Raw genomic sequence first — 25,485 nt, 5'->3', positions numbered from 1 at the left:
GAATCAAATCATCACCCTTATGTGTAAAATATTATGATTTTTTAGGCCCCACCTACAATAGTGGAGGGGCATTATGTTTTCTGGTCTGTGCGTCCGTTCGTCCGTCTGTTTAATTGTCTGTTCGTTTGTCTGTCCGTCTGTCCCGCTTCAGGTTAAAGTTTTTTATCAAGGTAGTTTTTGATGTGAGTTAAATGACAACGAAACTATCACCCAACAACATAAAGTAACAAAAAGTTATAAGTAAAACATTTAAAGGTCTATTCATGCTCTTCAATATTCAGCTGGCTTTTGAAACATATAGTCAGCTTTCAATAGTCCATTTTCATTTTACCAACTATCGACTCCGGAATTAATATTTTTTCAACAAGTTACCTTTTCTGTGGTAGGACATCTTGTTACTTGGTTAAGCAAGAGCAATATAAATAAGTAAATTAAAGATTTTAATCGTTTAAATTTTTCTGTATATGATTAAATCATTGGACAATAGTAAATTTCCCTCAAAATTGCACAGATTATATATTTGATTTTACTTTGTTTGGTTGCTCCTAATTGACAGAGTACCAGGATGACCTACCACAGAACTGGGAGTCAAAAGTCAAAAGTCAGTAATATGAAAAATAAAAAATGGTCAATTGCATAGAGATTCAACAAGTTGTTAATACAATAGTACAAAAATATGAGATGTGGTATTACTTAGAGACAACTATCCACCAAATACAAAGGATGTTTAAAACAACTGCATGTTACAGTATAGTCATTAACTATAAGCAAAACTCTATACTATAGATAGCTAAAAGGAGGCTCCAGTATTATAACAAAATGTGTAAAATGTTCAAAAGAGAAAACTATGGTCTAAATATAAATTTAATTACTATAACAACAGATGACTACTCTGACAACCACTGGAATACATACTCCTGGCATACAAAGGCACATAAAGAATATGGTGGGGTTAAATAAATTGTGACAATATGTTTGTTTGCTCTAAACTCTTTCCCTAACCTGGGACTGGTGAAACAGCAAAATAGAACAAACAACAAAATCAGCTAAAAAGGAATTGACTGATCAGAGATATGTTTGAATTCTGAAAACTTATAGCAATGTATCTAGTTTCTAAAGAACATTACGAGACAGTAACAGCCAGTGATATATATCCTAGTCATCGCATTAAAACAAATACTGGTAGTGTTTACATCATGGAATCAAATCATCAACCTTATGTGTAAAATATGATTTTTTTATGCCCCACCTACGATAGTAGAGGGGCATTATGTTTTTTGGTATGTGCGTCGGTTCGTTTGTCTGTCAGTCTGTCCCGCTTCAGGTTTAAGTTTTTGGTCAAGGTAGTTTTTGATGAAGTTAAGTCCAATCAACTTATAACTTAGTACAAATGTTCCTCAAAAAAACATTTTTCTAATTTAATGCCAAATTAAAGTTTTGATCCCAATTTCACGGTCTACAGAAAATGATAGTGCAAAGTTCAGGTTAAAGTTTTAATTAAAGTTTTTGGTCAAGGTAGTTTTTGATGAAGTTGAAGTCACATCAACTGGAAACTTAGTACACATGTTCCCTATGATATGATCTTTCTAATTTTAAATCCAAATTAGAGTTTGACCCCAATTTCACAGTCCAATGAACATCGAAAATGATAGTGGGAGTGGGGCATCCGTGTACTATGTAACTATTGTTTGTATCTTAAATAATTATTACAGCAACATTTGGAATTTAGACTCTATATAAACATGATAAAATTCAATCATATATGTATTGACAAAACAAGAAAACTTGAAAATTTACAATATCTCAGTCTCAAGTTTTAAACTTACAAAAGTCAAAATATATTAGGCTATACAAAATATGACAAAGAAGTATATAATATTTAAAAGATAATAAATGGCACAAAAAGTTTTAGGTAGTTTTATGTAAGACAAAGCATGTTCTTGTAAAAGATGAATCATTGATTGCTTTTTCTAGAACTCAAATTCTTTGTCAGTCTGGCATAAAATACACAATGATTAAATAAATAAAGCACTTAAAGCAACTAAAATGGCCAAAAAACAAAGCACAGTATCAGTAAATTAAGAGTATGATCCAGGTTATTTTATTGATCAATATTAAGAAAGAACTTTAGTAAATTGAAAACCTTCAAAGAACAAATACTTCTTTCTCTTTTACAGCAAAATGTTAACACTTCAGTCTCAGAAACATTGTTAAACTTTTCCCAAATATTAGTTCAGATTGTAAAGTCTATTCTATCTGCTTTCACATTAGTATATGAAAAGATGTCAGTTGTTCATACTGTCAATGTACCTCTATAACACTTTAATATATATTTTCTAATACAACCTTTCATTGGATAGAATTGTACATAAATTATAAAATTAACCTATTAAAAGCCATGTGCTATCTGGTTTTGGATTGATGTGTATATGGTAATAAGTCTTTCATTGGAAATCCATGTAAAACTAATAAAATAATCAACATTGCTATAAATGGTGTCACTAATAACCACTGTAAGTCTTCCATGATTAAACGATTAAATCTGAAAATATAACAACAAAAACAATGAAATGTAAGTAAAACAAAACAAAGCAATAATTCGAAATTAACAAAATCAAGTATTGCAGTGCCCTCTATATAAAGCTTCCCTTCCGTTATTCTTTTTATAAATATAAAACAGATGTGGTATGTATAGCAAGAAACATAACTGTGTTTCTTATTGTCACCACTGGGAGAATAGAAGTTTCAATTGTTTCCAAGCTTTTTCTGTTTGACTTGTTGGGCACTATTCATTTTTGGACTCTTTATAGCTTGCTGTTTGGTGCAAGCCAAGGCTTCTTGTTGAAGGCAGTACTTCAACCTATAAATGTTTACTTTTTACACATTGTGATTTGGATGGAGAGTTGTCTTGTTGGCACACATACCAAATCTTCTTATTACTACATGTTTAAGACAACTTCTAAAATGGTTTAGAAAACAGGAAAAAACAAAAGGTGTCGCAAGTAAAGTAAGGATTTAAACATTTCCTTTCAGAAACATCGGACAAAATCCAGGATTATGGTAGGAGTTACTTTGATTTTCATGGGAGGTTATATGTTAAGCTTTATTTTTTTTAATTCTGCTTTATAATTGTATGCAAGCTGTTCATTTGCTTTGGGTTTTGTCAACCACTTATTTTGAGATTTTCCCCATGGCAAAACTTAGACTTTGAAAATTATATATACATGTACCAATAAGAGTATAGGCTTATTAGCTCTACTTATTGTTTTCTATTTTTTCGTTTAACCTTTTGCAATGGAACTACGGTACATGTATAACCATAGCATCCATGTTTGTTGCTACCTGCTTACCTAATTGTATAAGAGTCTGTAACAATCAAACCATGTTTATTCCTCATCACAACAATTATATGTCCATGACTGGGTTCATCAAAGGCAGGAACTTTTATACTGTAAACCCCTGGTCCAGCGTGGCTTGTGTTTTGTAACAGATGAAATCCAAAATAAACCTGAAACAGTTCCACACACTTTAAACTTGATCATATTTATCCAACATAATTTGAATACAGACTTATAGTTTTGATATGAAATATATTTGATATGTTTTCTAAACTTTACTGTTTCATCAAATACAGTCGACTCTCGTTATGTCGAAGTCAGCCGGACCAGAGAAATATTTCGAGATACACGTAGTTCGACTCAAACGAACACCGGAAGTTCAACAATCTAAGGGACACAACTCTCGCTTAGCTTGGTAAAGCTAAAATAAATCCGTGTGAATATGGCAAGGGGGTCGATATTCTAGTATCAGATCGATGTATTTGTATGTCACAGTCTTTTATTATTATAATGACTTTTATTTTTACTTATTCAATTGTTTCAATTAAAAAAAAAATCCTATGGCTTTTCCAAGAGAGTAATTTCCAATCGACAGACAGTTTCGTAATTCAGGTCGCTAATAGCTGACAAAATTGTTTATTCTCGGATACAAGAGCTTTAAGAAAATTTTGATTGCTATTTATTTTGTTTTATCCCACTCTTTCTTTTCAAAAGAATATATAACAAGATTAAAGACGCCGTTTGAGTAGTTTTTAGGTGATCATCAACGGAAGCCATAATCCTCACTTTATACACACCCAAGCTCATTAGTGTAAATCACAAATTAATTGTTTTGTAAACAATTTAAATACTTTTCATGAACATTAACAATGTATCACTAATTATTTATAAAAATTCTATAAAAGATCATCTTAGGTAAACACTCATGGAAATAGCATGTCATAAATCAATACAGTGGTCAGTGACCGGAAATTTAATTACACGTGTATTGTCAGATTAACTCTTCAATCCATTTAAATCCCGGAGGTCATGTTTTGACATATGTGTATTAGTTCGAGATAAAAAATGAATTTTGAATGCTTTTGTTAACCTTGGGACCGTAAATTTAGTTCGACTCAACCGAATTTTCGACTCATCCAATTTCGACTCATCAGGAGTCAAATTACATATTTTGTATGGAATAAAGTTCGGGACCACGTGAAAACTTCGACTCATCCGAAATTTCGAGTCAACCGAGTTCGAGACAACGAGAGTTAACTGTACTAAAATATTCAAAGCACTAAGGTTTTTTTCCACCCCAGGCATATATAGCCCGGCTGTTTTTGACACAACTGTCCAGAATTATTTTTCACATGCTTTTCAACTTAACATTTGACTTGGCTTACAGCTGTTTTGATTTGAGCACCACTGATAAGTTTTATGTAGATTAACCATCCATAACAATTTAAACTCAAATAGCCTTCCTTTTTAGATTATCTGGCTGATATTAGATTCTATAGATAACATATCATGTGAGTGACATTCTATAATGTTCTAAAGGTTATTCCATTAAAATGTCAATCTAATTAAAATTAGTTCTTCACACTTGCTCCTCAATTCCTTTCGGTTATTTTTATGTCTTGTGTGACCCTCAAGCTGGTTGTAGTTAGAACTCCCACACTTGACATATAAACAACCAAACAGCAGCAAGTGTGGATAACTAATTTTAATTAGATTGTTAAAATGGATGCAGGTCTTTTAAAATCCCCAGTAACCAACATACTTTCTCTAAGTATTTTTTGTTACAATTTATGGATAAAGTGCTACAAATGACCCACTACCCATTTCCAAAAATAAAACTTTCTGTCCCACCCTCCCTCGTACATTTAAATGGAATAGTCTATATCTCAAAATGACTTACCCTGATTTCATATGGACCTGCCTTCTTTGACATATCACTAATAGCATATTCTAAGTAGAATTCTGACCCTGTGACCTCTTCTTCTATTCGACTGTATTGTGTGATGTAAAGATTAGGCTGAAAAATAAATAAACTGAGATCTTCAAAATAGAGGTGATGCATTTGCTTTTCTATCTATCTATCAAGCAGAAAAAGTGATGAATGACAGAGTTACAGCATTAACAAAAGTGCTTGCTGTTGTTTTCATGAATGTATTGGTTTAAACGATCAAAACATGGAATGAAAAATATCAAATTCATCATTTTTAAAACCCTGGATAAATCATTAGGCATTGCATATAACGGAAAATTACAAAAAATAAAAAAAAATTCAAAAGTGTCTAGAGCCATAACCATATAGACAAAAGTTCACTTATTGAAAAACATGGAGATAATGTGGACTCTTATAAAATAAAATAAAAAAATTAGATGAAATGAATTAATGCACAATATTGATGCTAACTTCAACAAATAAGAATGAATTATCTCCCATTAATATTTATTGAAAAGTCTTGCCTTCTTTAATGACCATTGCTTTTGTTTAAAGATAAAGGTATATATTTTCAGATTTTCAGTTCTTTAGTGATTTTAGGTTACTTATATAACATATTAGACCAATAACAAGTATCAAGCAAATATTCTCCTGTTATAACTGTAAGTTAACTTTCCTTTTAAAGTCCAACATAGAGAAATAAATTTTCAACAACACATACCTTTATACTTCCATATATAAAATCATTAGGACTTTTTGTTTCACTTTGTAAACTGAATTTTAATATTTCTTTATCTTTTTCTTCATCAATAAATATATCTGTTGTTTCCTGAGAGCTTCCTAAACATATCAATGCTCCATCGTTAGTGGCAACTAATATCTCCAATCCCTCTGACCCTTTCACAAGGTCATGAGCCAACAACTGGACCAGAGTTGTCTCCCCTAGTGTGAATTTAGTTTTACATTTGAGGTCCATTGAGATAACATGTAGATATCCATCGTCTGTTAAAACTAACTGAAATGTCAATAGATAAAATAGTTAATCAACAGTTTAAGTTTTAAGAAATTTCTGAGTACAGTCGTTGAATGGTGTAAGCCTCACTTTCACCATTAAACATTACACCATTCCCTCTTCCTATTTAAAGCATGATTGATTGGCAGCATTCCAAATTATCCAAAATTTGATGGGTTGGAGAGAATCAAAATGTTACAGAGTGTGAAAAAAATATATCTTAAGGTAAGAAAAATATTCTGGACTAAATGAATTTTCAATGTTCATGTACCCAGTAAAATAAATGACCATACCATATCAGGTGTTGAATGTGCTGTTGAGATCTTTGTAATAAGAACATTGGATGATATCTTCTTTCCTAACTTTACTGGCCAGTTCGGTAATATCTGACCATTCATGCCATCTAATGCAAAAATATCACTGAAACATATATGAAAATATAATAAATAACATAATATTATGCTACTGTAGATAAATTTATTTTGATGGATACCAATTTTCATGGATTTCGGGGAAAAAATGTATTTTCACAGATATTTTATTAACTTATTTTGACAATATCAGTGTACAAGCTTATTGAAAATTTATACTTAGTTAAACATTCAAATTTGAGGTTCACCTATACCAACAAAATCCATTTATATAAATATCCCATGAGTAATAATGAATCTACTGTAAGATATCCATTTATATAAATGTTTAAATTAGCATAGAACCATTCATAGGATGATTTCTCAATATAACAAGAATGTGTCCTCAGTACACGAATGCCCCACTCGCACTATCATTTTCCATGTTCAGTGGACCGTGAAATTGGGGTAAAAACTCTAATTTGGCATTAAAATTAGAAAGATCATATCATAGGGGACATGTGTACTAAGTTTGAAGTCGATTGGACTTAAACTTCATCAAAAACTACCTTGACCAAAAACTTTAACCTGAAACAGGACAGACGGACGGACGAACGAACAGACGGACGGACGAACGGACAGACGGATGGATGCACAGACCAGAAAACATAATGCCCCTCTACTATCGTAGGTGGGGCATAAAAAGTTCTGGAAAGTTCAATAGAAATACAGTGACATATTTAGCGGGAATTTGGACACCCAACCCCTTTTTGGAAATGGCTGGATCCGCCCCTAAAATACATTACATACCCAACATTTGTTGTAATAATGACATCTAACACATTATCACTGTTGACATCATACAGTCGACTACCAGCCGTAGATGTCCCTGTGATCTGTATCTCCCATTGAGTTTTACCATCCGAGTTATAGCAGACGACATCTCCACTTGTATCTATGGCAATGATGTCTAGGATATCATCACCATTTAGGTCAGCTACAGTTATCTGAAAATCAAATTGTTAATAATAACCACAAATTTTCATGAATTCAACATTAAATTATAGTCTTTAACTATTTAGCCATTTCATTTTTCATTCTTTTTTAATCTTGTTACTGTTTTAAAAGAGCTGTAGTAAAGCTTTTTATGATCCTGTGCATTACAGAATAACACTATTTTTGACTTCTCAAGACTTTCATACATTAATATTCCAACTAGTATATGTATTGCATTTCATGTGTCTTATTTTTTTCTCTCGATAGTCCCCATATAACTGCATTTAGTGGTTGTTCTGGAAAGATGTCTTTTAATATTCTCTTCTCATTTAACATGTATTTCAACAAAAATTAAGATAAAAGGACGACTGAACAGTCAAGGAGTCATTACAAAATCTCCTTAGAGATTGTCAATTAGCGAAATAAGTTTGATGCTAAAGCTTGATCTTAATTATTCACCCGTTTCCAATACTTAAGGTCAGTAGGGACCATATGGTTAGTGTAAGCCGTTATTTTTAAGGATACCCAGTATTTGATGACCTTTATTTTGGTGAACATATATTGTAAGCTTGTTGTTTACTCAAAAAAATAACAACATGTCAGAATTCTTTAATTTTAATTTTTTGAATTATTGTAGTTTGCATATGTTCAGTGGTACATTTTTAATGCATAATCAGGATAAGAATAAGTTATAAATATCTCTAATAGGTAGATTTTGCACCTTATACATACAAGAAACAGAATATTTTTAGGACTCCAACATTGTGCATGCTAACAGATCAAATATAGTTATTTATAATTTACCTCATCCTAACATTGAATATAGATTTCTTTTTTAATATCTCCACAGAGTAAACAAATGTTCTTATTTAAATAGTGACTCCATGGTTTTTGGTCAAGTCAGGTTATTCAGAGTTATTTCCCTTAACCCTTTCCTCCATGGATTTTTTTTCTTCACATACTTGATTCGCATAGGATTTTTTCATTAAAATAATAATCATAAGGTTTAAAGTATTAATGCATTGGGGAAAACAAATATTTCATCAAATAAATTTAAGTCAGATAATTTTATGAATATCCTTTTCATATTGGTTTCATATTGGATTCAAATTTAATTAAGTCTGATTGAGACATTTCCTTGTAAAAGTGTTTCAGCTGAGGTACTACACAGGCTTCAAAAGGCGTCATTATGGAGTAAAGGGGGTGGCGTCAAAAGGCGTCATTATGGAGGAAAGAGTTAAGCCCATGTTGATATTCAGAAAAAGTGCATTTCTGTTTATTTGGTGAAGTATTAATATATCTAACTTGTCTAACCTGTCCATGTATAGACCCAGATGACTTAGGCCATCCATCTTTAACTTGTCCAGTATGGTCTAATATATAGAGATTACCAGCTGACGTTCCCAGAACGATCTCTAAAGGACTGAAATCTCCCTGGATATCTACCACAGTGGGAGTGAATAAATTGTACGCAGGAAACTCAGCTGTAATCTGAATAGAAAAAGAAACTCATTTACTAACAAACAATACTAATACAAAGACAAGAGAGAACCGTTTAACAAGATCTCAATGCATTACAATATTTTTTATTGGCATTAACTTTGTACTTTTTTCCATCTAGATTTGGTAGTTATTTTCTGTGCACTTTAAAGAGTGAAGCAGTCAAATTTTGTAATATAACATTTTTTGGATTGTCAATTTTTTTTAAACTCTGGCCTGTTACTACTTTTTAGCAAGTGCTAGTTAATATTGGGACTTTTTAAGTCATGACAAGAAGATACTAGATATCATTGAGATGGGAGCCATCTCTGTGGGCCCCGCTGTGAATAATGTGCATTAAAAAATTGTATCTTTACCATAAGACATGGGTTTGTCAACTGAAATCAAAGTTTTTGACCTTGACCTTTGACCTAGGAAGTTGTAAATAAATTATGACACACCCTTTGGTGTTGGTTTATAAACATGTCAAGTATAAACTTTGAAATGATAACGGTTCTCAAGATATAGAGCGGACACGATCTTTACCATAGGACATGGGGTTGTCAACTGAAATCAAAGTTTTTGACCTTGAACTTTGCCCTAGGCAGTCGTTCATAAATTATGACACACCCTCTGGTGTTGGTTCATATACATGTCAAGTATAAACTTTGAAATCATAACGGTTCTCAAGATATAGAGCGGACACGATCTTCACCACAGGACACAGGGTTGTCAACTGAAACCAAAGTTTTTTTACCTTGACCTTTGACGTAGGAAGTTGTACATACATCATGACACGCCCTCTGGTGGTGGTTAATAAACATGTAAAGTATAAAGTATGAAATCATAATGGTTCTCTAGATATGGAGCGACACAAAGTGTTACGGACGGACGGACGGACAGACTGATCACTATAGGGCGACCCGCCTTTGGCGGGGCCCTAATAAAAAGATAAATAACATAAAAACTACAAATTTAACTGTTTATATTCACTTTTAAAATTCAACAGAGTAAGATCCATGGCTGCAAACTAACCTAATCAGGTTCATCCTGTAAATGAAAATAAAACTTGACCTGTTAGATTTATTATTTTGGTCCACAATAGTTCCAAAGTTGACAAAGTGACCAGTTATCGGTTAGCTATTTATCATTCTATTACTGGTCTTTTCCACCTCCCCAAGACAGTTTTACGCTTGATGAAAGCCAGCTTGATAAAGTTTCCTCAGACATTGTGTCGTTGCTGATAACTTCTCCTCAGAAATTGTGACGTCCCTCATAATGCCTGCTCATGATTCAAAGCTGTGATACCAGAATTATGGAGTGACTGAGCAGGGTGATATAGACATAGGGAAGGACGATAATAACAACTTACCTGTGTTAGGTCTAATATTTTGGTCCACAATGGCTCTAAAGTTGTCAAATTGACCACTGTTATTCCAGACAATAAAAACTTGCCAATGTCTTCATACTTCAATCCATTTAACTGTTCTTTTTTATTACTTCCCTTTGCTCTGAAATTGAAACAATAAACATGTAATAAAGTGTTGTCTATTAGCAAATTCAACAAAGGACACTCTCCAACATTATATACAAGAATAGAATTCATGACAAAAAACTCTGTTTTGTTGATTTTGTATTGCTGATCGTTTGATCTCTATATTCTTTAATTTTTGCTCAAAACACAAAAGAGGTTTAAAAAATCCTCATTTGAAGGTAATCACTCCAATAAAGAGTCACAGTCTACTTAACTATATCAGCAAAAATTAACTTATTAGTAGATCTTGACTTCCTGATAATTTTTGTGATTTAAAGCGTGTATTTATATATTATGATTTTTATCCGTGATAAAAGAATTACGTTTTATGATTTGAAAGTGACTTATAGACCCAATGGGTCGGGTGTATTTATTGTGTATGTAATATATTTGTACTTTACTGAATTGTTACTACACATGTCACTATAATAAAAATTTACTTACTTACTTACTAACTTACAACAAAATTCAAACAAACAACCTAAGGTTCTATTTTTAGCCATTGAGGCCATGTTGGTTGGCAGATCGGGTAATCAGACACCCAGTTATGTTTGTGGCCAAGTTTGACTTAATTTGGCCCAGTAGTTTTAGAGGAGAAGATTTTTGTAAAAGTTGACAACAACAGATGACAGATGCAAATTAAAGAGAAAAGTTTACTTGGCACATTAGGCCATGTTAGCTAAACAAGATACCCTAACAAACATAGTTAAAGTTTGCAAGTATTTGGCCAATCAGTTTCAGACGAGAATTTTTTTTTTCGAAAAATTAATAGACGCACAAAAAAATGTAAAAAATTATGTTTCAAGGGTAATTACTCCTTTAGGGGTTAATTGATAATTTGATTATGCTGACTTATTTGTAGATTGTACTAGCTGAAGATTTGCAAAATTAATAACAAAAAAATGTAAAATTTCCTAAAAATTAACTACTTCTGACAGTGCTGGTGGTGTTTTAATTCCTGAGGGTATCACCACTCACCAGCCCAGTAGTCAGCACTTCTGTGTTGACATGAATTATCATTATTATGGTCATATTTACAAAACTTTTGAATTTTTGAAATACTAAGGCTTTTCTACCTCAGAAATAGATTACCTTAGCTGTATTTGGCAAAAATTTTAGGAATGTTGGTCCTCAATGCTCTGCAACTTCGTACTGTAATTGGCCTTTTTAATTTTTTTTTTTTAATTCAAGCGTCACTGATGAGTCTTTTAGTAGACGAAACGCGCGTCTGGCGTAAATACAAAATTTAAATCCTGGTATCTATGGTGAGTTAATTTACCCTAATTAGCCTGAAAATTTCATAGTAGATAGATCTTGACTTAATCATCACTTAAATTCCCTTCAAGTTTGCTCTAACTGCTTTAGTTTATGAGATATAAGCCAAAAACTAGATTGACCTCTATGTTTTAATTTTGGCAACAGTGGCCATGTTTGTTACTAGATTGTAACTTCTGATACAAATTATAACAAGATATCCTAAGAAACATTCAGTTAAAGTTTGAAGATTCTTACAATAGTTTATGACAAAGACAGACAAAAGTCGCCAAGTGTTAGCATATAATCTCACATGGCCATTTGGGCCAGGTGAGCTTAAAATAAAGTTTAGGTCAGATGGACCCCATAAGATGACATGTCATGCAATCATTCCTATCAAAAATAAAGTTGACGTTTTGGTTTAAGTAACTGAGAAACAAACATAAACATTTAAAACTAAAATTGACCAATGAAAAATGAAAAGGAGGTCAAGGAAAGATAAACCCAGCAAGACAGACATGTAAACATTACAATCATTTCATACAACAAATATATGTAGTTGATATATTGCTTAATATATCTGATAAACAGACAAAACAATCATATCTTAACATTGACCAATGAACCATGGAAATGAGGTTAAGGTCAGATGAAACCATCTAGACAGACATGTACACCTTACAGCTACTCTTAAATTGCTTATATAGTATCTAAGAAACGCAAAATGTAAACCAAAGCACAAAAAACTTAATATTGACCAATCAACTATGAAAATAAGGTCAATCTCAGATGAAAACCTGCCACTCAGATATGTTTCCCTTATGATCATGGCATACACTAAATAAAGTTGACGTATTACTTAAAGTATCTGAGAAAAGACTTGACCAAAACACTTAATCTTGATCATTGATCCTTGTAATGAGGTCCAGGTCAGATAAACCCTGTCTCATGTAGATGTAGACCTTACTAAGGATCCATATATTAAATTATATTATCTTTTATAACTAATAATAAATGAATATTTCACTTGACAAAATCATATACATGTAGCAGTTTTTCAAGTAGTTGTTAAACCATGAAAATGAGGTCAAGATGATGAATATAGTATGACACAAACACTTAAAGACATCTGCGTACAAAAATGTATTTAGCATCCAGGTCTTCCATCTTTATAATATATTGAGCTATACAAAACTAGTTTATGGCAACGCCTAATATGTTTCCCATACAATGACTTGCATACAATGACTTATGTCCCAGGCAAGACAAAAACTATGACCAAATACACACAATACACTTCTGAAATTCCGTTCCATTCAACTCATGAATTGTTAAAATCAACCCATAAAAGCCTTCAATCTTTTTTTTTAATAAATCTTTAATCATAATAATATACAGCAAATTTGAAGGTAACTGTCTGTGCACTCCTATGTTACTTTTAAAATATTTTTCCAATTGATATAGTTTGGATAACAAAGTATCTAAAGTTTGAAAAAAATTCCTACTCTTCTCTTGTTTCTTCAAAACAGTTCTAATTCTTACATGCTACTGTAAGCTTATAATACAAATAGTGGGTGACAAAACAAGGACAGATTGGGTAGTACCTTCCATGTTAAAATGTTCCATTAGCAATTTAGATTTTGTTCTCTCTATATATATAGCTAGTGTTTATATCCTCCTCTTTATCAAAAATGCTAAAACTACATATCAATTTCCAATTACAAGGATCCAAATTTAAGTAATGAAAAATCTCCTGGCACAAAATGTGGAAATGCTATTTCTCCTGATGGCATATAGGTTTCATTAGGTATTTCTTCAGTCAATGATTCAGAAAGACTATCAAAGTTTTCCAAGAAAAAGATAACACCTTCACTTGTTGTACAGAGTTTAGAACCTAATATTTCACATGCTGTCTGTAATTTTTCTAATGTCTCTTCAATTTCATTGTGTTCTATATCAATATCTATCAAGATCAATTTCTGGCGCTTCTTCAAATCCTTGCTAAGCTCATCAGCATACTTATCAATCATACTATGCCAATTTTTCTTATGATCAAAAATATCTTGTTTGACATTTTCAAATTTTTCATTAATTTTTTTTTTTTCACCCTTCATTCTATCTGAACCTTTGGACCACCTAATTATATTCCTCTGTGCTTTCTCGAATTTCGCCTTTTTATCATCGAAGTCATCTTCATCAACAAGAATGTGATGTATGTTATGAGTTTTAGTTTCAGTAATGCAATGTGAACAGATGACTTTACTGCAAGCTTTACAGTAATGACTGCAAGACATACCCTCATGCTCCTCACACTTAATGTTACGAAACTTCAAACTACCAGACACGTCTTTATATGGTACTTCTTTAATTCTCTCCATTCTATGGTTTTTAGCAATTTTTGAATGGATATTATCTTTACATTTATCACACATAACAGGTCGACATTCACAGTCTAAACATCTCCACATCCCTTTACATTCACAGAAGTCACAATATACTGATGTCTGACTTTTATGTTGACTGCCAGTATTTGCCATACCTGTGTATAGGGAATGACTATATCCAGATGCCATATTTATAAGAAAAACTTCTATTATTCCTTGTTTTTATTCTACTAGCAAATAGTGCATTTCAGTTATACAAACTTGTAATTAAGACAATTGTAACCTACTAAAAACATTGAAGGCACACCTGAATAATTACATATAAAGAGGGGTAGTCGTCCATAGAGTATGAGGCAACAATAATGTATAATAAGTTAATAACAGATAATTTTATGAGAAAGAGAATTTTAATAAATACTTTATTTTCAATGAATAAAACAGCTTTAGTCTGCTTTCTGATTTTTCAAGCTTTTATTCATTAAGCTCAAATAATAGTTATGTCACTAATTATATATTTTGAGCTGGTTACAAGCAATGGTACATGATACCCCTAACTTAAATATGTAATTTGATCATTTTCCATTTAAAAGTTGTTGTTTTTTAGTCTGACAATTCTTTTCAATAAAAGGTTCCCTTATTATCTTTTAATTCTAAAATGAAATTTAATGGGCCATTAAAATAATCTTAAGTATTTTATTGTCTTATATAACATTTTAAAGTTTATTCTGAAAAATAAAGCAAATGGTATATTCAATGTTTCTAATTGCATGAAAAAAACAAATTAATATTTTGAGTCATGAATGTATTAAAGAGTAAACAGTTAGCACATGTAGCACTGCAAAGTTGAGTGCTAATAGTTATCAAAGGTACCAGGATTATAATTTAGTACACAAGACACGCGTTTCGTCAACATAAGACTCATCAGTGACGCTCATATCAAAATATTTATAAAGCCAAACAAGTACAAAGTTGAAGAGCATTGTGGATCAAAAATTCCAAAAAGTTGTGCCAAATACGGCTAAGGTAATCTATGCCTGGGATAAGAAAATCCTTAGTTTTTCGAAAAATTCAAAGTTTTGTAAAGAGGAAATTCAAACAAATGACCACATTATTGATATTCATGTCAACACAGAAATGTTGACTACTGGGCTGGTGATACCCTCTGGGACGAAACGTCCACCAGCAGTGGCATCGACCCAGTGGTGTAAATAGTTATCAAAGGTACAAAGATTATAATTTAGTACACCAGACGTGCGTTTTCTCAACATAAGACTCATCAGTGACGCTCATATCAAAATATTTATGAAGCCAAACAAGTACAAAGTTGAAGAGCATTGTGGATAAAAAATTCCAACAGATGCTCCCAAAACCCCTCATTACCTTCTAACCAAAATTGTTAGTTTTTGTGTAAACAACAAACCTTTTACTTTTAAAAAGTATCTGATGTAAGGATTGACCAAGAAACTTTAAATCATGATCTTGATCTCTTATCCATGAAATTAGGTTCAGGTCAGATGAACCCTGTCTGATGTATATGAAGACCTTGCAAAGGATCCATATACCAAATGATATTATCTTTTATAATTTATAAAAAGTGAGTATTTCGCTTGACAAAAAAATATACAATTTTTCAAGTACAATGTAGTTGTTGAACCATGAAAATGAAAATAATACGACAGATAAAAACTTCATAAATAAGGCATCTTCATACTCAAACATATGAGGCATTGAGGTCTCGCTTCTAAATTATTAAGCTTTACAAAAAAGGTTGATACCTCAACTGTTGCCACTGCCATATTGTAATCCCTGTGTCTCGCATACTGGGACCATAGATGTAATACCCATATGGGTATTAATCTATGCTGGGATATATGTTTCAGACAAGACAAAAACTATGACCAAATAGACACCATGAACCATGGTGACTTTCTGTTTTAATTGAACTCATGGAGAGTCAAAATCAACCAATAAAAGCCTGCAACACCAATTATTTTTTTTTATCTTTTATTAGATGAAATATAAAGCAAAATTTCACGTAACAAATTCTATTGTTTGTGCACTCCTATATGTTACTTTCAATTTTGTTTTTTTCAATTGATATCTTTTGGATTACAAAGTTTGATCAATTTCTTCCTCTTCACTTGTTTCTTCAAAACTGTTCCTACAAGCTCCATTGCAAAACATATTCAGGTGACAAATAACATGATGATTAGGTATAATTTCCAGGTTTAAAAGTTCTCCTCACAATTCAGAATATATTCTGTATTCTGTATCCTACCATGTCATCCAAATCCAAAGACGTTATTTCACCAACTTTCAAGGATCCAAATTTAAGAAATGAAAATTTTCCTGGGACAAATTCTGGAAAACTTATAAGCCTTTTGGCGACCAATTTTCCTCCTACAGGTGTTTTTTCTGTCAGTGAGTCAGAAAGACTATCAAAATTTTCTAAGAAAAAAATAACTCCTTCAGTGGTTGTACAAGGTTTAGAACCTAGTATCTCACCAGCAGTCTGTATTTTATTGAATATCTCTTCAATTTCATTATGTTCTATATCAATATCTATCATGATTAATGTCTGGTGTTTTTTCAATTCCTTGTTAAGCATATCTGCATACCTATCAACCATACTTTGTAATTCTTTTTTATGATTCAAAATATCTTGTTTGATATTATCAAACTGTTATCTATCTCTTTTTTCGTATTCTTTATTCTATTCAAATCGATCGACCACTCAGGTTTATTCCTCTGTGCTTTTTCAAAACGCTGCATTTTATCCTCAAAATCTTTTTCATCAACAAGAATGTGATGTCTGTTATGAGTTTTAGTTTCAGTAATGCAATGTGAACAGATGACTTTACTGCAAGCTTTACAGTAATGACTGCAAAACACACCCTCATGCTCCTCACACTTAATGTTATGAAACTTCAAACAACCAGAAGTGTCTTTTTGTGCTTCTTCTTTAATTCTTTCAATTCTGTGGTTCTTAGAAATTTTCGGATGGATATTGTCTTTACATTTATCGCACATGACAGGTTGACAATCACAGTCGAGACACTTCCACATATTTACCCCATTTGATTCACATAAATCACAATATACTGGTGATTGACGTAGACGACTTGCCCTTACATTCAGTTGTCTATGTCTATACGCCATACTTCAAAAAGACTAATACTTTTTTTAATTTTTTACTGTCACTGTCTTCCAATCATACACAATAATAAGAAAGAAATATACTACTTAAGACGTTTATACAACACCTCAATAAACAAGCATACAGAGGGGTTCTTAACTTCTTAGTCATAAAGTGAAAGTCAACATTATTTTATTATTGAATTTCTTTTATTGATCTTCAATGAATAAAACAGCTTGATTCTGCATTCTGGTTTTGAAGCCAAATTAGTCAAATTATTCCATTGTGACTGAAAAACTGCTAGGAATACTACTACATGATATCCTATTGCTACCCTCACTTCAGTATGTAATTTGATCATTTCCATATATATCTTTATGAAATCATCTGGCACTAATAATTCTATTCATAAATAGGTTCTCTTGTTTATGCATTATTTCTTGAATGAAATTTATTGATCCATTTCAATGCTTACAAATATTTCAATATCTCTTTTTAATATCATATGACAATAAATTTTTGCTGCAAAGTATAAATAATAACTGGGAGAATGAAATAATTATATTCACTTTTGATATTGATCAATGAATCAATATCAAGGGACCCTGTCACACTGATATGCACAATACCTTCCATAATTACTGAAAATATATGTAATGCTGATGAAACAGTTTTACTGTTATTCATTATCATAGTAAATTCAAAAAACCAATGTGTGCATTGTGACTCTTTGACCTCTGACAAAACTGCAAAATCTAATAAATGTCCTTGCAAATTTTTTTTGGAAGGATAATATGATTGAAAATATGAAGTTTTTATAATTGCACACCTTATACTGTCCCTTTCATAAAAACATCACAATCAGTAATGAATTGACAGTAATTGAAAAGATCCCCTAAATCATAAAGAATATCCATTGATAAAAAAATGGCAACAGCAGTTTATTATGACATTTGTTCACCTGTTTTTGGTAATCTATCAGGCCTTAGTGGTCCACTGGTTGAAGAAGTTTTTTAACTGTATCTCTAGCCTGTCAACCATGATATTGTATCTTTAAATGCTGCATATGGCAAGTGCATTCAACTCCAATCTTAATTAAAATGGATTATATAATTTTTCCTTAGCTTCAGAAGTTGAACTAAGATAAAATAAATACTTTACTTACAGAAAGTCATCTTCTTCAAAGAAATAAGAAACTGATATAACAAGTTCTTCTACTCTCTTGTCATTATTGAGGTCAACCAAAACAGGTGTCGATAACACATGAGCATCTACTGGTACTACATGCTGAAACTGTAAATAAACAATGACAATATTACATCTGTACATGTGCTTCAACTGGTTCTACATGCTAAAACTGTAAATAAACTATACATGTGTACATGTTCCTCTACTGGTACTACATGCTGAAACTGTAAATAAATAATAAAGGTGTACATGTGCAGCTACTGGTACTACATGCTGAAACTGTAAATAAATAATATAGGTGTACATGTGCATCTACTGGTACTACATGCTGAAACTGTATATAAATAATATAGGTGTACATGTGCATCTACTGGTACTACATGTTGAAACTGTAAATAAACAAAACAGGTGTACATGTGCATCTACTGGTACTACATGCTGAAACTGTAAATAAACAATACATGTGTACATGTGCATCAACTGGTAATACATGCTGAAACTGTAAATATACAAAACAGGGTGTACATGTGCATCAACCGGGACTGCATGCTGAAACTGTAAATAAACAATACATGTTTATATTTGCATCAACTGGTAATACATGCTGAAACTGTAAATAAACAAAACAGGTGTACATTTGTGTGCATCTACTGGTACTTCATGCTGAAACTGTACATGAATAATACATGTGTACATTTGCATCAACTGGTAATACATGCTGAAACTGTAAATAAACAAAACAGGGTGTACATGTGCATCAACCGGGACTGCATGCTGAAACTGTAAATAAACAATACATGTGTACATGTGCATCTCCTCAAAAAAACATTAGCATTATAGTTTTTACGATACATATGTTGATTTTTCTGGATAAATATGCTTATGTACTGTAAATATGCAAACTAATGCAGACAAAACATTTGATGAGCATGTATCTTTAAAACACGTTGAAAAAAGGTTTGTAGATTTAAGCTGAAAATGTTGCAGAATTCATCAATTTCAAAGCTATATTTTAACATTCTGGTTTTTTTTTTTATTATTATTTGGCTTCTTTTTGCACTATTTAACTGCTATTTATTATTTAATCTTCCAAAATATAATATGAAATGCTTCATGTAATAAACCATAAAGTTGTGCATAAATGTGTATCGGAAATGTTTACCATTATATAACATTTCTGCACTATAGAAGAAAGCAGATGCAAATCCAGGATTTTGAAAAAAACCAGGGGGAACAAATTAGGCAATTTTGGAGTAGAAAAAGTAGTCTAAACATAAACCATATATCTAGCTACATATGGAGAGGGGTGGCCAATTTTTGGCTTCTTGGAACCTGTTACTTATTTTGATATCTAAGGTAAAGTTGTCTTAAGCCGTTTCACTAGAGCTATTTTTATTTCAACGATTAATGAAAGAAGAAAGTGTCATAGGACACAAATGCCCATTGCCTTCTTATTTATCATATTATCAAAGTTAAAAAGGGTCATTACTCTAGAACAATAAAAGACTTGCTGCACAAATTCTAACTCTGTCTGCATGTTGAGGTTCTTGGCATTGTGTATGAGTTTCATCAAATTTGCATAAGGCAAACTTAAGTAAGAGTGTTATCAATGAAAATGGGACAGATGCAAAGACAGATTGCCAACATGGCCAAGGGTAACACTTAATGTCCCAATTGTAAAATTTGAACAGCTTATTCAACAACAACAAAAAAAAACAATTCAGAAATGACCATTTACCAACATATTGTAAAATAGATTTTATAGTTTGTTCTTATGTTGTATATTATTGTTCTTATGTTGTATATTATGCCACTCTCCAAGGTTAGGCGAGAGTTCAGATCCTGTTAACATGTTTAACCCTGCCACATTCTGTATGTATGTGCCTGTCCCAAGTCAGGAACCTGTAATTCAGTGGTTGTCATTTGTTTATGTGTTACATATTTGTTTTTCTTTCTTTTTTTGTACATAAATAAGGCCGTTAGTTTTCTCTTTTGAATTGTTTTACATTGTCACTTCAGGGCCTTTTATCTATAGCTGACTATGCGGTATGGGCTTTGCTCATTGTTGAAGGCCGTTTGGTGACCTAATAGCTATAGTTGTTAATTTCTGTGTCATTTTGGTCTCTTGTGGAGAGATGTCTAATTGGCAATCATACCACATCTTCTTTTTTATAATTAAAATACATTTTTCTCTTATACTGTTGATTCATTATTATTTGTGGAATACCAATTTTTCAGGCTTTCTTGTGTAGAGTGGGGTGCTCATTTTCGCCATATCTTTCCATGTTTTCTTCAGTTCATATTCAGGTCTTTATGTTTTTGAAGTATACTGATATTTCTATATGAAGATAACTTCAAATGCAAAATATTCTTAGCTTGAAAACATACTTGTTTTGAGAAAAATCATCTGAAAAGTTGGATTAAAGGGTGTTTGAAATTTCCTGATGAGTTGTCAAAGGGGGACACATATTCGCCGTTTTTTACACATCTATTTAAAACCAAATAACTGCAGCTTTAAACAATATTTATCAAATCAATTTCATTATAGATGAAAAGCAGACATCTGAAAGGGTTAAAAAAAAAAAAAAACTGAAATTTAGGGCTATCAGTCAAAGAATTACTAAAAAAAATACTTCTTTGAAATCGTTTTTTTCATTCAGGAAATTGGCTGAAAATTGTTGTCTGTTTTTCGGTCCTTTTCGGTAAGTGCCGAAATTTTGTCTCATTTAAATAAATAATCATATTTGTTATAAAAATATAATTTACCGGCATATTTCTTCCATTTCAACCATCCTTTGAAGTTTTTACACATCAAAATCATAAAACGGCGAAATTGTGTCCCTGACGAATATGTGAGCCCCACTCTACAGGTGATCCTAAAATCAAAATGTTCAACAAAGTACACCTTTCTATAGGCTTGTATGCAAAGTTCTGTAAGACCATGAATCAAATATCCATGAAAATACAGGTTTTTCCTTTATCCACAAAAATTGTTACCAACCAAAATAAATGAAGCCATAGTAACTGTATTTTCTCTCACCTCATCTCCTTTTGGTTTCTCAACAAAAGCATATTTATCTATTGCTGGAGTATTTAATATCAATTCATACTGGTACCAAGCTTTGGAAACATAGACTGGATCAATCTGAAACCAGAAATTAAATTTTCATGTAAATTCAATATATTGGTTATACATGTTCATTATTTGAGAAGGGTTACCTTCCCATTTGAGAGTGTCTTAATCTGCTTGTGTAGTGATTCTTACTTCAAAAAAATACTCAGGTTTTTTTCTGCAAGGATATGCATATATCGTGACCATGAAAAAGTGTCGGTTAAAGTAGGGTGTTGGAATACTCAGTTGTCGGATTAGGCAAGTTACACTGTATTTCTAGTAATTACAATAAAATTGTTGTCATGCTTCCCCTATTAAAAACAAATTCAACCATAAAAATATCATTTAACGAACCAAACTTCAAGACACAGCCTTTTATTCAAAACTCATTTCTTGAAATAACCAGATGCTTCTCAGGGCGCAGCTTTATACGACCGTTGAGGTCCAACCCTGAACAGTTTGGGCAAGTATGGACATAATATTCAAGCTTGATACAGCACTGAATTTGGATTGTGATTATATAGTTGACACAGCATAGGTTTCTGACACAAAATTAATGTGATCTAATGAACTTAAAAAAAATTTTGGCTTTTGAGCAATACACTATAAAAATATATTCAACAGTAGAAATTTATATAAAACGCATGCTGAATGCCTATTATAATCAATCAAAAAGCTGCTATTAAAGCTGTGATTCTTCACTGCTACAAATACCAATTTCCCGTAAGAACTTGCCTCAGATTGCAATTTTCCAGTCAATTTCAAGATTCCATGCATGAAATTCAGGAAACAGTGTCCATACATGCCAGTTATTCTATACATCCCATAAATCCATTCTTTAATGTTTCAGTTTGTCAACAAATTCACAGAATTTCCAGCTATAAAAAATAACAGAATTGACATACCTGATAAGTTTTATCCTTTAACCTCACGCCATCTGGTGAGTAAAATCTCAGCTCTCCAGACGACAGAGTAAACATTATATCTAACATTCCATCATGGTCAATGTCGAACTGAAAATAGATTATCTATTATATGAAACTTATAGAAGGGATAGTATTTTTGTATTAAAAAGAATGAAAGTGCAACAATAAAATACAAAGTAAAACAATGTAATGTTATATTTATTTGTTGTCCATCAATAGTATAAAATTTAGAAAGGTTTTACCAAATACTGCTTAAATTTTTTTATGAACATAAGTCAAAATGTAAGTATCCCACTTATCTGTGAAGAGGATCATCTAGCTGGAGCTTATGTTATACCTACACGTTATGTCATGTGTGTGGAAAATTGCTTCTTTTATCAGACTTGTTTTTTTTTTTTGTGTCAACCTATAACTACTGACCAGTTGAACAGACTTGACATGCTTGATGAAATAATTAACAATTTGGTCAATATTTTCATTGAAGTGCAATATATGGACACTGTCACAGCAACACTGACAATTAAGTTACTGTGATAAAAAGTGAAAATGTATTTATCATTGAATAACTGAAAGTTACCTTTGATTTTTTTAATGACCTACCTGTAAAGGACTGGCATGGACAGAGTTATCAAGGTTGACAGCTGGCCATGATGAATGGTGTAATATCTGACCATTCTGTCCCTGTAGTACAGTAAAACTCTCACTAAATGGAGCAGCTATTATTTCATCTTTACCGTTGCCATCGACATCAGATATCAAAGGACCAGCAGCAAATGGAGAGTGGGCAAGCTCAGCTGTCCAGAGGGTATCAAGGTTATAACCACATCTGATAAAATAAATACAGACTGTAGGATGAACCAAGGTCAGGTTAACGAATTTGAGATTGATTTTCCGACTTCTTCGTTATTTCCTAGCATACCAAGTAAAATATTTCGCGCCATAACACCCATTTTTCTTTTCATATAAAACTTTGCTCCTTATCTAATGCTCTTCTGACTTATACATGTAGTATCAATTTAATATTCTATGTCTTTTTTAATTCACCTAAGTTCAACCTTAATGAGCAACAAACGAAGGAAATAATAAATGGTCAACCTTGTATGGGATTGCATCATAAATCTGTTAACACAAACTGTAACCTTCAGTTTTAAGTAAAGTTACAAAAGCAAGTAATTGTTTACGGATCTCTTCACAGAGTTTTCCTTCTACATGTATTTCTGTTCTTTTCAAACATGTATTATCATTTAATGTTTTAATTGGGAAGAGGTTGACAATGGTTGAGGTACAAAAAAATGTATCTGTAATTGATTTTAATCCAAAATTGATTTTAGTTCATTTCAGATGTACACCAGCCATTCAAAACCATATTTTCTAAGTCATGACAGAGGGTAGGAATGCCCTTTACCATCAGGTGTCATTTACAGCTACAGATAGTGTCAAATGGTTAAGATTTTATTGTCATTCTGCAAAATATCATATCATGTTTTGTCAGACACATATCAGAGATCTGTTATTATTGTCTGTCGTTACCATTATTTATATTAATGGAAAAAAAATAATGCGATTCCTTAAAATGATAATTTGTACATTAAAATTTATCTTCATACACAAAAAAAAAACTCTTACTGAACATTTTGCAAAGAATTTTTTATCATTATTTTTCATGAAGTCACCCATATTATGACCTTTATAACAGTACGATATAGCTGTCATGCTCTGTACATGTCAGATGCCCAAAAGTATAATTTGTTTGAGATTGAAGTACAGATATTAATATCAATGTCAATGGTATCAGGTCCGTTCACCCTAATTACATGTTCGCCCTAGGTCCTTTCGCCCTGGGTTCGTTTGCCCTACTTTAAAAAAAATATAATCAATATTAAGGGCATCATATTTAATAACTTATTCAGATATTAATATTGTATATATATTCTTGGCATTTCTAAAAACACATCAAAAGCTTGTTCAATGACATAGTACTTCTCACTGATTGTTAAAATACTTGTCTTTGATGGATTAATGATAAACTAGTCAACTTAACATTATTAAAAACAAAGATGTACGGTCGGAATTGCAAATCATGAAAAGGATTTACAAGTTCATTTATTATTTTATTCTGAAACTGCTTAGCTTTAACACATGTAAATACCTGTAACAATTATACTATTAGTATAATAGTCCCAGCAAATACCAATATAAAGATAAATTACACATTGTAAATCAAAAGGGAAACTTATAAAATGGTTGCGGCAATACAAATATCATGAATATTCGGCAAATTTCAACAACAAATTTTAATATTTTCTTTTCAAATAATAAACATGATAAACATTATGCAACTAGAGTCTAGACAACAATAAAAAAATAAGAATCAGGGTGAATGGACCCTGGGCGAACAGGTATTAGGACGAACAGGTACTAGTTCTGTTCAGCAAACATCAATCAGGGCAAATGGACCCGGATTCAATGTCAATGGCCTTCTACCAATTACCTTCTACCTGTTTCTAAGCCTTGCTTGAAATAAATTTAAACTTTCAAGACAATAACTAAATTAATAAGTTAACCATATTCAACATCATATTTGCTCTACTGGATATTCTAGTTTATATAAACCAAACCAAAATATAAATAAATTAAAAATTGTAAAAAATATTTTGCATCTTCACACCTTAACTTTTCTACACGTTCAGATTGTACTTTAGATGAAATTGGCTCAATGTTTTCAATATTTCTGATGAAACAAAGCAAAAGTAGCAACAAAATCGTCTGATTATTCATCTTTTAAGATTTTTGTTCATTTTCATGGGCGCATCCATCTTGATTACTTCCCCTTGACACTGGGCCCT

The 25,485-nt window shown here is 31.9% G+C and overlaps 1 protein-coding gene across 1 annotated transcript; it reads right to left on the bottom strand.

The window, feature by feature from the left end:
• Positions 1–453: 453 nt before the first annotated feature.
• Positions 454–25,484, bottom strand: LOC139515717 (uncharacterized). Its single transcript, XM_071305381.1, has 13 exons — positions 25,308–25,484; positions 23,240–23,465; positions 22,619–22,726; positions 21,642–21,746; positions 18,579–18,706; positions 10,478–10,616; positions 8,941–9,117; positions 7,441–7,637; positions 6,574–6,700; positions 5,990–6,283; positions 5,239–5,355; positions 3,351–3,508; positions 454–2,542 (listed from the first exon to the last, which is right to left on the bottom strand). Exons 1-13 carry the CDS (start codon positions 25,415–25,417, stop codon positions 2,404–2,406), a joined length of 2,025 nt encoding a protein of 674 aa, XP_071161482.1. The 5' UTR covers positions 25,418–25,484; the 3' UTR covers positions 454–2,403.
• Position 25,485: the final 1 nt, after the last annotated feature.

Source organism: Mytilus edulis, chromosome 3 (assembly GCF_963676685.1).
Source record: "Mytilus edulis chromosome 3, xbMytEdul2.2, whole genome shotgun sequence".
Lineage (NCBI taxonomy): Eukaryota > Metazoa > Mollusca > Bivalvia > Mytilida > Mytilidae > Mytilus > Mytilus edulis.
This window is presented reverse-complemented; position numbering and strand designations above follow the sequence as displayed.

Coding starts and splice junctions, on each gene's coding strand:
- LOC139515717 (XM_071305381.1), bottom strand. CDS start 25,417: ATGAATAATCAGACGATTTTGTTGCTACTTTTGCTTTGTTTCATCAGA. Junction 10,617..18,578: donor TTTGAAGAAGATGACTTTCT/GTAAGTAAAGTA, acceptor TTTCAATTTCAG/AGCAAAGGGAAGTAATAAAA. Junction 9,118..10,477: donor AAATATTAGACCTAACACAG/GTAAGTTGTTAT, acceptor TTTTCTATTCAG/ATTACAGCTGAGTTTCCTGC.